Genomic DNA, 12,234 nt, shown 5'->3' with positions numbered 1-12,234 from the left:
GGTGACGCGGAAGGGGCGTATTTCAGGGATGGTCTTTCGGATCGGGAATTTGGAAGATCTGTGGTCGTTCGTCCTGTCCGAGCCCGTACAACTACCTCGCATCGGCTGCATGTCTTCACCCCGACCCACACACTAGCTGTATGGATGTGTATGCTCGCATCGACAGCATCCCATATGTGCCTATTTGAACGGGCCGACGTCGAGAACACCAAACCCGCAGTGGACGCGTACCTCAGTAGTCAGGCAAGTGCGAAATGGCGTACGGAGCACGGAGGAGGGTGCGATGTTATCGAGTCTTAACCCGTTTGGGGAATGGTGGGAACCGAGTCGATGGCGATTCCAAAGTGTGGATGTTCCAGTCGATTGGGGCATGGAGAGAAACGGAAGCGTGGTCAAGCAGTTGCAAATTCCACGAATCACGGGACATGATTTGATGTATTGTACAATACACGGGAGGTACATGAGGTGACCATATTGCGGAACTCGCGGTACGTATATATAATTTCTACTTAACGTTTTTGCATCCTTTATCGACGCTTGATACCATGAGGCAGGCACGATGTACGGAGAATACCTCAGGAAAGGATTTCTCCGCTTCTACTGCCCCATCCGCACCAATCACTTAGCTCGTATTGCAATGTTGGAGCTCCCCAGCTGTGTTCTTAACACACCTCAGCTGCCTCAAACGGCAACACTTCGAACGACTGAGCTAAAGCCAACAAGCTGCGAGAGCGCGATCCTTAACACAGGAAAACCCCAAGGTCAGGTCCCTGAGGGTTGCAATTTGTCTGCACTCCAAAGACTCAAGCAAGCCGCTTCTCAATGTCTCTTCCGCCGAGGCCCTTAGCCTCGCATTGCAGACATGCGAGACGTTCGCCTAATCGGGAGATTGGCAGGACTCAGCGAAAACTGTCATTACATTGGCCGGGTTGGATTTATCTATAACGTTACTGTCGGGCTTGAACACACCCGATGGACACCTCCGTCGATGCAATTTGATTGATCTCTGCGTATGACTATGATGGGCAGTCATTGTGCCTGAGCAACTCTGTGCGACAACGTGAAAGTTGAGCCCGTCCATCAAGAGTTTGACCGGGCCGTCCGGCCTTGCAGCAACAGTGACGTTCGCTCAAATCCACGAATCCACGGATCGTTTAATGACTCGGATTCCACGAGAGGACCAGGATTCAACCATTCTCCCCGCATTTCCGTCTCGACGATTATTCGCCGGCGCCAGCCTCCCGTTGCATCGCAAGTGTCAAGAAAGGGCGAGTACTCCGTTGGTTTAATTATGCACAACAAGTCTGGACAAAAAGCTTGATCCCGGCCCAGAAGAATTCTGCGTTTTCCAGAACATTGCGGAGCCCTACGGTGTTTCGCCGGTGCAATTTTTCCGGTCCAACATGCTCCCTGCCCCTTACCGGTGACGGCCCGACTCCGTATGGAGGGAGTCGGACGTGTTTCATTTACCATGGACGGCCGGGCTTTTCAACGAGCGTGAGGGATTTTTGCCCCTGATTTGTCAGGACGGGTGTGGATGACAATTTTGGATTTCTTTCTTCCTCGTGGCTCGTGTCCGGAGCAACGAGCGGGTCAACAAGTCAGTTTGTTGCCGAAGACTACGAAATAGGAGTGCTGTACGGTGAAATTCCAGGCGGACCCTGCCGACGTTGAAGCTCCGAACTGGAAGATGTGGCTGTGGTGTTAAGTAAGGCGGGCTGACGAGTGTGGCGTCTTTTCACATGCTCATTACAGTACGGATCCGTACTTGAGGGAAAACTTACCCGAGTCCCAGAAGGTGCACAAAGGTGTTCAAGTTGTCCGAACCGATATCATGCGTGCCATTTGCAACCTACAAGCTCTCGACTACCGACGCATATCGGAAACAGAGTAGTGTGACTGTTGGTAACATCAGCATCCCCACCTTTTCGCTTTGACTTTCTACATAGACATTCGTATCTGCTGCATCATCGCCGCTGGACCCAACGCAAGAGACATCTGCCGAAGCATCTGTCCCTGTCCCTCAGCCACACGGACTCTGTCAGCCTGTCACCGCCACCACCACATCTGCTCTCTGCGGTGCCCGCACAAGGGAGCCCTTGAAAGCCAGCAGCTCGAATGCTGCCGTCCTTTCCGTCTCACCGCCCGCACACCGCCCTAACCAGTTCAGCGCTTCTCGAACGCTCTTTCAGGTACAACTTCTGCCGAATTGCCGTGCCGGGATGAACTCCTATCGCGGCGTTCTGCGGAGAGCGAGACACTGACTCTCAACAATCCACATCCACAACTGTGGGCTATAACATGAGCCGGAACTGGAAATAAACGTAGAGTTTGATAGTTTCATTTATCGCTTTTTTATTAACTTCACTTTTTGAAGTTTGATTTCCTTCAAATGCCACAGATTGATGCAGTGGCCCAGGATATCTCTGTTGAATATCAGCCGCCGTTAATCACCGCGTGCGGACGGTTTTACAAGTCACAGCACACAACACAAGAGACGCAGAGATCTTGGCAAAAGCATCTGGAACCTTCAGCTCCGCTTCGCATGCCCAGCATCGCCGCGCGCATAAACGGTCCGGCAATGCGGTGGCGCCGTTGGCATTCATTTCCTGGGTCGTCGGTACTCCACCAGATTAGCCGGTGCAGTGAAGGTTACAAGGCGACCTTACTGTGTACCTTTTTCAGCCCTGCACCGGCGATGCTCGAAGAACAATGGCCCTACATACAACTCTGATATGGGGTGGACGCAGGATGTGTCTCACCACCAATTTCCAGGCGCGAAAGACGCGGCCGGACGGACTGGATGCCTTTCTGTTCCAAGACAACGTATTCAGTGACATAGGTAGATGGGGACCGATGATCCTCAGTCGGTTCAGAGGGATAGGATCACAGCAACACCCCCCTCGTCGTCTATCCTGAGCGGTTCGTTTCAGGATCTAAAAGCCGCACGAAAAGAAGGTGTGCCAATGAGACACTGAACCCCCTGGGCCCGACCGCTATAGCGACTGCCGCATGTAAAAGGTGTGGTCAGCCAGTCGACGGCTAACCAGAATACACGGGCCGTGACCCTGGCTGCAGATCGATCACGAGCCGCGTTTTCCTCAACATCCCGCAGACTTCTCCCTTTCCCCAGATTCTCGGCTGCAGATCACGGAATCTGCAGCGCGGAGGGGCGGACGGGGCAAGAATTGCAACAAATTGCCCGGCTTTGGCAATTGCCGCGTGCCGCGCCTCCCTCTGGGAAGTTGGAGGGATGATCATGTGCGCGGGTTTCGCATTGACTCGCTCAGGCGCACCAACTGGAAATTCTGTCTCGTCAACCAGACTCGGGAACGGGACCCGATTAAGACTTCCTTCTTGCCGGTCAGTCAGTGCCTAATGAGGAAGCTACCAAAACCTGGGTGGCCAACGAGAGTGGTTCGCCCACGCCGTGGTGAGGCCGAAGCGGCGGCGTTCCCGTCGTCAAGTGACTCGGTGTTAGCCCGTCTATCCGGCCTCGACCTGGATCCCGTTGCACAGGATCAAGCTCCGCTCGGCCCTTGCTGATATACAATGCGGCAATGCGTTTGCGTCCACTCAGCCGTGGCCTCGCTTGGGAGCAGCGATGAGCCCCAGATGACCTGACCGACAGCAGGTTTTTGTGGTCCTAACTTCTTCTTATAATCCTGTTGGCCTGTTGTATGTCTTGCTGCATGGCATAGGCGTATTTTGAACCGAGCAGGCGGACACGTACAACACCTCTTGGGGGCCTCCCATGACACAGCCACCGAATAAGGCAGGTAGATATTTTCACGTGACATATTAAGTCGGAAGTACAGCAAGGTACGGGACTTTTATCGTCGCTTGGTCGTTCGGTTGCGACCAGAGTAAAAACGGCACCGAACTGCAGCCCGGCAACGCCCAGATCATCCAAATAAAGACCCGGGTAAGTCTCGGTGGCGACTGCCCAGATGTTGTCGTTGCACCGACCCAATGCCATGCTTAAAATACCATGGACATTGATTGAAGTATCTCGAGACATGCCATGCTTTCTCGGGTCTTGCAGGCTGATTGCGAATCTGAGGAACAGGGGGCAGCTTCCAGGCTGTTCTGGCCCTAATGCGGCTGCATCACTAGCGGTGTGGGTCCCTCGGTCGAGGGTACCAAGACTTGACGTCAACAACCATCGGCCCTCAATCCATTTGTTCACTCCCCGAGTCACCAAAACCATGGTAATTGTCGCTCGCTTCGGCGACAACCCCGGGTCAAGAAATAAACGCTATCCCGCAGCTACAATAGAAGCATGCCAGACTGTGTGAGACGACCATGCGGACCAACCAGGGCCCAGCTCGGCCGACTGGGTGAGAAAGCATTAGGCAGTGAGGTGGGGGGTTTTAAAAAAGAGACATACTTTTCGGACTGTAATGTCCATCTTCCTAGACTGTGACCCCACCCACCATGCTATACATATCTCTAACCCTGATAAACTTTTCGCGGTCGCACCCACATCGCAAGCCGTATCGCATCCCCTCGCTCAATTGAACCGCATCGCAATGCGCTCAAATCCATCAAATCCATCAAATCTATCAGATCTGCTCAATTCGCTCAAAAACGCAATAAGATCGCGATGCATCTACTGTGTTTTACTCTGACAAGGTCCCATACAGGACCTTAACCCTGATGCGAATTTACTACTTTTTTGATGGAATTGAGCGATGCAGCGCATTTGATGCATCTGAGTGCAGTTCAATTGATTGCTGCGGGCGCGAACAAGGCGTGCGACGGCCAGGGTTAGGAATATGTATGGCATGGTGGGTGGTCACAGTCTGGGAAGATGGACATCACAGTCCGGAAAGTATGTCTCAAAAAAAAAACAAAGGCATGCTCCCCGAGCGATATTGGACCCCAATATACTATTGCAATTTGAAACGTTTCAAGGTCAGGAGTACCGTACCCGTATGATTCGAGGACTCGAGCCTGGAAGTTCAGGTATACGGTACGCCCGATAAGGTAACCCAGAAACGACCCATTTGTCTCGGTCGTCAGCCCGGCAAGCATCGTGGGAAGGAGCAGCGCACACTTACCAAAGGTTAACCTTTTCCCAAGTACCGCTCCATCCAGGCTGTTAGTGCAGCCCAAAATAATGTATGTAAAAAGTTAATCTCTCGACTACCCGTTTTGACAGAAATGTCCGTTGAGGTACATCCACTGGAGCAGCTCCGAGCATGCACGACGTCCTTCATACATCCATTGACGATGAGGGCCAGTTTGCCAAACATCATTCTCAGCCAGAAAATCGGCCATCTCATCGCGCAGAGGCCCCGGCGATAGATCTGCACCTGAGTCACAGCTTGCTTACTCCCCACGTCCCGGCGGTTGCAACTCGCGGCGCAGCTCGTCGCTGTTGGGCCAGCTTGTTCTTCGATTCGCTGCACTTGGTCATCAGAGAGCTGGTGCCTATATTGCCCCACCCTCGGATCGAAGGTAGTACCGACGTTGTGTCCTCCTTCCAGCCGCATCTGCGCCATTCAGGTCCACTTATCGAGCGTGAGCAGAACCAACACCTGACGGCTCATGCCACAGTGGCTTCACCATCTGACCCCTCAAGCTCCTCGGTCGGGGTACGACAACGCAGCGGCGCGACCATCTTGAACCCAGCGCCGCGGATTCACAAAGGGGAGGGTGCCACAGACTCATTATCACGAATCTCCACCATTATCGTGTTACCTTTCGAGTCACCCAGGCACAACCTCAGAAGCTGCTGTTGAAACCCAGTTCTCCCGATGGCCTCATTCACCTGAGCCTCCCTTGAGATGCCGTACGACTCCGAGGCAAATCTCGGCCAATGCCACGAGCAGTCCATGCGAGGTCCGAAGACATACAGAACTGACAATAATCGCTTCATCTCCCGTGACACCGTCTTGCCTCAGGGTCCGGCACCTGTTTCCCCAGGCGGCCAAGCGCTGGAATCGTTCGACGGACGCCAATCTCATCCAAAGGCAACAACGGCATGATATTGCTTTCCCGGAAGATGTCGCCACAACTCTCAGTCCGTTCGTGTCGGTTCCAACGCTTCCGACGACCGCCGTTCAGGGTCATGCTGTTGCTGCCGTCCAGATCAACGACACTGCATATACACAACATAAGGTATATTGCTGACCTCAGAACCTAGTTGGGGTCGAGACCTCTTGTCGTCCCTCGCAGGTCCCTTCCGGGGAAGAGCCGGGCGCTCCGACACTTGCTACGCATCGGACCGTTCCTTTTGCGCCGAGACGCCGAATATGATTTGCGAATTGGCATCTCGGGACTCCTACTGGTTGGTCAGATTATCCAGTTTACAACCCGTCACTCGGGTTCCACGGTGGAAGGATGGTCGGACAAGCCAATGGGATCGATCCCGGTGAGGGGACCAGGTGAGCGTTCGGTGAAGCTTCGCCGCTGGCTTGCTCTGGGTCAACAACCAATAACGGCCGGGAAATTTCTAGCCATTCGTGGATCAGGGGCTGTTGGTTTTTGGAGTTGAGCACCCAGCCCTACAGAGTTACACCAGTGGGTTGCAGCTGACGGACTGAGTTGCCGACTCGTCACTGTCGAGTACCGGGTCTGGTCTGCACAGTCTAAAAACCCAAGGGGTGAGAAATATCGACTTCATTTCTCTGCTGTCCAATTTTCTCGTCTTTGTTCTCTGCCTCCGTTTCTCTCTTCGTCCAGTTTTGATACGCTCTCCGTTGTTTAGGTTCAACTTCCCTGGTTTCCAGGGGGCCCCTCGCCATATCTAAGCCGAATTGACAGCCTGGTCTCATCGCAACACGGTACGGAGCAGGTATCTGTACTCTCCTTCGCAAACTCTTGACCGCCTCTTTTTGCTTCCCGTCGTTCTGCCCGTGGTATTTGACACACCTCCTCTCCACTTGATTGGATGGTGTTTCCCCAGGCTGCTGGCAGGCTGATGAGGTGCCCTACCCTTCCCGCGCAGGCTAAATCGGCCGGGTAAAATGAGACGCTGGAACGGAAGCCGACTCGCTGATTGATTCGCCGTGGGTGGCCTCTGCAAGCGGACAGGCTGAGAGAGGAGGCTCAGCTCAAAAACCCGAATTTTTCTGTTTGAGGCCAGTTTTCCCAGCAGATGACGGCTACATGTGTAGCCTTGTCGAAAACTTGAGCACCTTCGTCCTGGAGAACGGAGTTCACAATGCTCAAGAGCTGGTATTGCTGACCGGCAGCTTGGGCGTCATCACGCGATGCGGCAGCGCGCTTCCTCTCCACCCTGGGTTGCGAGGCTACCGGTACTGCATACGCGATCCCGTTCGTTGGGTTTCAAACGGCTCGGCCGAAGTTCTCCGTTGTTGATTCCGGCTAGGTCCCTGGGCAATAACACCGACGATGATGGAGGTTTTTACTTCCTCTCCTGTCCTAGAGTCTCAATGATACGGGGTTCTTCAACCAAGGACGTAGAGAGATTGTTTCAGAGATGGTCGGTGGTTCATCAGGGGGAGGTGCCATCGACCACCGGCCCGGATACCTTCAATTTGCGCCATATTCGTACGATAATGGTTGGTCAAAATTGGGAACTACTCGGTCAACTATTTGGGCACCTTTGTTGAATGAGTTATTCACCCTTCTCCCTTGTTTCCAAACGGACTCGCAGCAGCGACATCGGAGCGACTCTGCATCGCTGCTCATGATACTGTCGAGCTCGCTCATATACTGAGAACACAACCCGTTTCCCAAGACCTTGATGCCTGCTCAAGCGAGGGCTCAGCTGACCGTCCCAGCCGTGTCTCCCCATGAGAGCGCGGGGGACAAGGCGGGGAAACAAGGGTGTCAAGAGGGCTGAAAGCCTCGAAAGTGGAACCAAGCATTTGCGTCCCGTCTCAGCCCTCCGGAGTTGCTGATCAGGAGCCCCATCACAGCGCGCCACCTTCACCACGCGCTCGCTGGCCCGATGATGTGATGGTAACCCCATCAAGCATTGACAATCTCCTCTGCAAGTTGGATGGCTGGCTTTTGGTTCGGCTAGCCAGGCGAGCTCCCCGGACCGCAACCCGTCCTGCAGGGAACTTCACACCCACACACACCTGCCACCCTCCTGTTGAAGTCCATGAGGTGTCACTGTGTAACCTTCCCTATTTTGTGTTGTCCATGTCCGAAACCATCACGCATGCCATGGTCTGGGCGGCATAAGCATCACCCCGCGAGCCGCAAGTTGGCACAACCGACCGTTCACCCCACCACCACCTCGCTGCCTAGCGCCCGAATCAAGCGCGGCGGATGCGGGCGGGCGTGCGAGAACGTGGGCTTCTGTCCGCATTGGGCGGATAGGTTAGGGGCTTCGGCCGCCTGTCGAATAAGCTGAGCTCTGAGCCTTCACGTGAGAGAGATGGCGAGAATGGTGAAACATCGAAACAGGCTGGGCCTGTGGCCGTTTTGCCGGCCGATGCCCGCGCCATCAGTGGGCGGCACCTACGAGATCCGCCACTTGGTTTGGACTGCGCAGTTGCTTGATCCAAGTCTCTGGATGCAGCCATACGCTGCATGTATGTACCTACTGTACATGATTGAGTGATGTCCGGCAATTGAACGGCATGCCGGACCTCCGCCTGACATCGTCCAGGGGTTCACCGTTGAGCTGGGGATTGATATTGACTGGCACACACATCGGCGGCCCCTCGCTCGACCGGTCAGTCGGGCCAGACGGGTCACCTTACCGACCGGCCAGTGAGACACGGCAGCCAAAGACACTGCGGTTACGCTGGGTCGATCAGCGGATCGATCGATAGGTGGACGGAGCATTCTTTGCATTTCTCCGCCCTTGGATATTCTTTGAGGGAGTACTGTGTACGTAAGGCTGGCCTAACGAGTAGCTGGTTAGGTTAAAGCTGTAAGCGAGACAGGCGAGGACCCTTGAGCGCCAGTGAGGACTGGAATGGCGAGGCGGCGGCGGAGCTGACTGGGTCTTGATCACAAGGTCCGATTTGCAGCAGTTGGCGAGAGGTCGTTGAAATGGGAGGAGAGCCGCTGGCTTTGCCGCTGGTGGCTTTGTGAGGCGCGTGTCAAAGCAAGGCTAGCATCTGGTTCGGTGGGTATCTGGTGCAGTCCTGCTTTGGCAACCACGTAACGACACTCCACTGTCAATCGACACGAGAGTCAACATCAAATGCTGGTGACTACAACCTTCAGAATTTAAGTACATGTTCTATCCTTTTCACGGCAATGCCTGCGTGATGCTCCTACATCTTCAAGCTCTTCGAGTCTTCGTCGTACGATAAGCAAAAGTGTCCATACCGGGTATCTAGATGTGTCGGAGAATCAAAAGTGTTACTCCCAATCAGGTTTCGCGTCTCCTGTGTCTGTCGAGTCATCAAACTCGAGGGTGCACAGCAAGATATCGCGGGCGAAACTTGCAAAACATAACGTCGAGTATCTTAGAGTCTTTAGGTCAGTAATACCTAGCTGCAAATCTGCAATGAATATTGCAGAGTACTATCGCGAGATTGATTCAGAAACAAAGTAAGGTATTCATGATTCCAAACATCTTGTTACGGTGCCTTCCGTTCGGTAGCTTGAGCAATGAGGGTTCCAGGCACGAAGGATACGATCCGGATTCTTGATATGCTATATTGGGACATTGGCGGATTGCTGCTGATTAAAACGATAGTACATAAGGTAACGTTATCTGGAAACGACACCCACTGCACTGGCAATCTATGTATGGACGAATACGATATCTGCTCGGCCTACTCACAGGCAGCTACTCCTCGCGTTTCCACCAGCAAATTTCTGGTGATTATCTCTTTTAACCTATCTTATTCCCCTTGGGCGAGAACATGAGACTATGGTGTCAGTCGTTCAGGAGTAACACGTCTCTTTGCAGGACTTCTCCTGATATACACAAAGCTTGTCCTGTCGGTATAGTTACAAGTGATGGGTCAAGATTCTGTAAGTTCAAGGTACAAAGATCAGAATCTCAATATCTGAACCCACTACTGGTGCTCTATCACATCGATGTCGGCTTCAAGTGTGTCTCCCGCAGACCCTGCAGTGTTAGCTGACATGAACAGTGGCTGGCATAAACATAGCTGCTCGGGGAAGCAAGCTACCATCAATCTGGCGTATTGGATAATTATCATTGGCTGTAGGGATGATCTACTTGAGTAACGTTGACCTGCGCAGGCCGGTGCCGGAGGTTGACTAGGTGGGTACCTTACCTTGGGGAAATACGACAACACTCTCTCCTACCGCACAGCAACACGAATCACAAAGGTATAGAGGTCGGGCTGGCCTCTCGTCTCTGCCAGATTATACGTTGCCGCCGTCACGGAAACGGCCATTACACTCCAGGGCCGGCGTCACTAACAACCCCAAGCTGCCGCCCGTGACGGTCGAGTCGGGGCTGCTCATGTTTGGAAAGTCAACATCCGAAAAAGATCAGAGACATGATGACTGTCATCGCTGACGTCGTCTCCGTCTACGTCTCGGATCGACAGTGCAGGGACTGCGGATACTTGACGTTTAGAAGGTTGAGTACCCCGTCATCCGCTCCGCATGGCTGACGCTGTCATTGCTGAAACAAGCAACCGATCATATGAGAAGCATAGTGTCGCTGTGCCGAGCGCAAATGTCGTTGTTGGATAATCGGATCACTGCGTCTACGACGTCAGAGGTCGGCAGCTGATTACTGCAAGGCTGTGGTGGTGGGATTGGACCGTTCTCACGGGGAAGTGGTTGGTTCGTCCTGAGGGATCTGCAGCCTCATCGGGGTGCTGCGATCATGATTTCCCACTTCGGAGACCCCCAGTTGGCTTGGGGAGAAAGGCATGTGACAGGCTGCCTGTCGTGGAAAACGGCGGTCCTGTAACATGTCTTGTCTCTTTTGCGCAAAGTGGTGGATTGCGGCACTTTCGATTTTTGTTTCGATGACGTAAGCAGTCCCACGTGGCCTAGAGCTTTGGCCTGAGAACCGGAACACCGTCCCTTTTGGAAGGCTGTGACGTCGAACGCCGCAGATTGGTGTAACATCAGCTAAGGTTGGGCAGCCTGCTACAAACAATGCCCTGGGTGATGAGCTAGCTGAGCCGTGCGCTCTCTTTGTTATTACATTACCTATTGTGGAATGAAAAGGATACAAATGCCCAATTTTTCCCATCGCGAACCTCCAAATCGGAGGGTACCCCACAGAGTATCTTGAGCCGTGGCCGGGCTACACATCGCTCAAACTTTTAGTTACCTAGCCAATAACAACTCGAGGCACGTTCGGACGCTTTCCCAAGGCGGGAAACCTTGTACAGTAACGTTATGCATAGGACAGGCGATGGCCTTGAAACTTGTAGCTTTCTTATAAGGCCTTCTGGAAGCACTTTGGAAGAGAACGTCAACGATGCACCGTCTTGGCTCATTTTGCTGAGCCCCACGGAGTGGTGTACGGCCCCACGCCGGTCAGTCGAGGAGATGCATCGCCCTTGCAGGTTGAGAGTCTCGCTTCGAAAGCGTTGGGCTTTAGCGTGTTTTGGCGTTGCCGTCACCGAGTGAACGGACATCCAACAATGTCAGGGGAAAAGGCCCCCGGGTTTGGAGTCTTTGACCTGTTCTGGATAGTTACAGGTGTGCGTGTAGAAGGGAGGATCGTCGCCGAATTATGCGGGCCGAAGTCTATGTACCGGCGTATGCTCCCGAGGAGCTGATGATGCAATCAGGTATGCCGCACCAGGCATGATCAACCAAAATGAAGAACTGTCGCTGCTGTCGATCGCGTGGGGAGCGAGAATAAGCAGATCCGGTCCCCAACTGCTGTAGATATCTCCATGCATGAATGAGCTGCCTAGTCGCAAGTTCGCGGGTTAGATATCCGGCGGCGGAAGGAAGTCTGTGTGCTGTCAGGAGACCCGGACCACGACGTCTCGACATTTCCACCCTGGGCATATCTAGTGCAGTGCCTGAATTGGTGCCAGGTGCAGCCGGAATGTCAGTCAAAGTGCTGCTTCTAGAAGATGACTGGAATGAACTATAGCGTTGACTGGGATTTGGTTGTCCGTCCAAGTACTTTGTACCTGGAAAACCCTCTGTCGGACGACGCTAATAGTTCATCTTCGCGTATCCTGCTGGCGAATCCGTTAACAGAACGGCGCAGATCGTTGCCGACCAGGGCACTTACTCCCTGAGCCCTACAGGCTTGATGGAGATGAGCTATGTGCTGCGCGAACTCCTCACCAACAAGACGGAGCGGGAGTGCCAGATGATGTCCATCGGCGTGCTGGT

At 53.6% G+C, this 12,234-nt stretch overlaps 2 protein-coding genes across 2 annotated transcripts; one reads left to right on the top strand and one right to left on the bottom strand.

The window, feature by feature from the left end:
* Positions 1–3,482: 3,482 nt before the first annotated feature.
* On the bottom strand, positions 3,483–4,422 carry N657DRAFT_639007 (uncharacterized protein). Its single transcript, XM_062791695.1, has one exon. It carries the CDS (start codon positions 4,208–4,210, stop codon positions 3,647–3,649), a length of 564 nt encoding a protein of 187 aa, XP_062652302.1. The 5' UTR covers positions 4,211–4,422; the 3' UTR covers positions 3,483–3,646.
* Positions 4,399–4,900, top strand: N657DRAFT_639006 (uncharacterized protein). The gene has a single exon (XM_062791694.1). The coding sequence runs from the start codon at positions 4,404–4,406 to the stop codon at positions 4,629–4,631; it is 228 nt and encodes a 75-aa protein (XP_062652301.1). The 5' UTR covers positions 4,399–4,403; the 3' UTR covers positions 4,632–4,900.
* Positions 4,901–12,234: the final 7,334 nt, after the last annotated feature.

The sequence above is a fragment of the Parathielavia appendiculata genome (assembly GCF_033297405.1).
Source record: "Parathielavia appendiculata strain CBS 731.68 unplaced genomic scaffold N657scaffold_1, whole genome shotgun sequence".
Taxonomy (NCBI): Eukaryota; Fungi; Ascomycota; class Sordariomycetes; order Sordariales; family Chaetomiaceae; genus Parathielavia; species Parathielavia appendiculata.
The sequence above is the reverse complement of the archived record's forward strand: the minus strand, read 5'-3'. Positions and strand labels throughout refer to the sequence as shown.